Source organism: Eufriesea mexicana, unplaced genomic scaffold, assembly GCF_001483705.2.
Source record: "Eufriesea mexicana isolate 0111107269 unplaced genomic scaffold, ASM148370v2 scaffold305, whole genome shotgun sequence".
NCBI lineage: Eukaryota > Metazoa > Arthropoda > Insecta > Hymenoptera > Apidae > Eufriesea > Eufriesea mexicana.
The window spans coordinates 120139-122638 of record NW_016908472.1 but is presented as its reverse complement, the minus strand read 5'-3'; the positions used below and the strand labels follow the sequence as shown (position 1 = coordinate 122638).

The window sequence follows — 2500 nt, the reverse complement described above, 5'->3', positions numbered from 1 at the left end:
AGCGCACGTTGGAGAGCAATCGTCGCAGGACCAGGTTATGCCACGATCAACGAGGATCGAGAGTTCCGGTGGTGCGCAAGAATTGTGCAAAGCCGCGCCGCATACACTACATCTGCTCAACTTTTCGGTGATAGTACGCTTCGTATTGTTGTTTCCGGCTATCGTCGCGCCAAGACATTCCCTGCAAATCGGTAGTGGAGCTGGCAACTACAAATCGAAAATATAAATAATACACTTTAATAATTTTGTTGGGTTCATCGTCTGAATCAAATACGTATATCGAAGCAATTAAATAATTACATTAGAGATCATTTTATCGGTCGCTGTAATCGTTAAAAGATCGAAAACTCGATAAATTTGATCGATTGTTGTTTCATTTTGTGTTTTATGTAATTACATGACAAAATCTTGCCAAGAAGCAATTCAATATGGAATATCATTTTTCGTACTATAAGAGAGAGCAAGAGCGAGACAGACGGAGTGTAAGATGATGGCGCTTAAATTCTATTCAATTATGCGATAAAATTTTAATGGAACAAATAAATATAAAATCTATTGTCGTACCAAGGGGCAAGTGTCATACTATGCGGGACACTACGATATGAAATATTTTTAAAACGTGCATAACGGGTAACAACTATTGACTCGATAGTGACATTAATCGAGAATGTTGCTCAATTCGATAATCCGTATAATAGAGTACGCAAAAAATAGTTTAAACATGGCGGGACACGCGCGACGAAGGGAACCGCGCGTCTGGAAACAACGACCTGTTGCTCTATCACCAACCGTAATAATTTGCAGTTACACGATCGAGCGATTCATCGCTTAACCGCTAAGTACTCCAGACTTTCGACGCATTTTCCTCGATGATGTATCTTTATCAACGATCATTTTCGACAAACAGGAAAATCTGTCGATGACGAAACACAGATCAAAAGAAATACGATTCATACCGATATCATTGATGTATCCCCTTCCGCGTAAAAAATAATAAATGTTGCTGGATGCTATCGAAAGAAAGTATCTATTATATGCGAGAGGATTGTCCCTTCTCGTACACTGGTTGACACACTCTCGCAGACAAAAACAGGCCTACGCACGGCCACGCATCTTTCCGTTTCCCGCGTATCGTATATGACATCGCTAGAACAGACAAGGATAATGCAACAAGAGAGTCATTGTACATCGAATAAGACTTATCCTCTTCTTATTCTACTTCCACAAACGTATATACGAGTACACGTATATCTGTATATGTACATTTACGTCCATTACAGGCAGAATATCAGAAAAATTAAAGAAAAAACCATGAAAATTTATTCAAAGAATCGAACAATACGATCGCTCACGATACGATAACAGGCGATACACAGTAATCCGTTATCATTGACGGCACGATTAACTCGCGGTTGACAAAGAACCAGAAGGTAAGGAAGAATGATTATACCGAAAAAGCGTGGGAAATAACAGTCGAAACATATTCGTCTTTTAATTAAGAACGAAAAATCTCTTCAAATCAACTTAAAACAGAGCGAGAGGGAGGGAAGGGGAGGAGGGGATAAGCGAGTGTATATGTACGATTTAGTGGGGGGGGGGGGCGCTTTCAATTAAAATCGTCTATTTCTATTACAGGCTAAACGGGTAAATGAAAATTAACCCTTTGCGGTCGGAGCAGCTCGACAAGCGTACGAAACGTATTGATGCGCGTAGTAGGGAAAATAATATACAGGAAACTTTTTAATAAAATCCAAAAAAAAACATATTTAGGTATGTTATGTTTATGTATGACACGTTTTATAGTCGTGCATGATATTGTATCGTTCAACGCAATCACCTATGTGCAAGGCCGGTTTAGTCGAACAAGTAGCACAATAATACCTTGATTCTCTTCTTCTACCTTTGATTTTCCGATTGGAACATACCACACATTCCTTACTTCTTCCTGTGTCATCTCACCGAATAATATGTAAAAGGCCGTTCAGCCTTTCTACGGTTCCATAAATTGAAAAATTTTTGGGATTAGCGTTACGAAAATCAACTAATTGATCCACCAAGCGACGTACAAATTGCAAATGCAATCATTTTTTTGTATTGTGTTTCTTTTGATTTTCTCATCATTTATTTGTTTAGTATACTATAATCATTCGTATCTTATCACTCAAAAGGACAAATATACACGAGCTGCTTTATAATACGTCTCCGCAGTTGTAAACAGAATTGGGTGGCTATTTTCCGACACTCGTCCGCAACGATAAAAAGGTTTGGGTGACTATTTGCCTGGACCGCAAAGGGTTAAGGTGTATAGAAGATATTCCATAAGCGAGTAGCGTTGGACTAGAAAATCAAATACATAGTGTCGCGGAAGCGGTGAAACTAAGAATCACCTGAGAATTTGAGAAAGAAGAATAAGGAATAAGAAAACAGCATGCAGATGACAGATGGGAGGAAGGAAAGGGTAAGAGGGCGAGTATGTATATGATGGGGGGGGGGGGGGGGG

At 39.3% G+C, this 2500-nt stretch overlaps 1 protein-coding gene across 1 annotated transcript in view; it reads right to left on the bottom strand.

Moving 5' to 3' along the window:
- enok (histone acetyltransferase enoki mushroom) overlaps positions 1-2500 on the bottom strand; it is a 22870-nt gene that overhangs the window by 13624 nt on the left and 6746 nt on the right. The window contains exon 3 of the mRNA XM_017911648.1: positions 1-207. This exon is cut by the window's left edge and continues 260 nt beyond it. Coding sequence (XP_017767137.1) covers positions 1-207 — 207 coding nt within the window. The remainder of the gene's footprint in view (positions 208-2500) is intronic.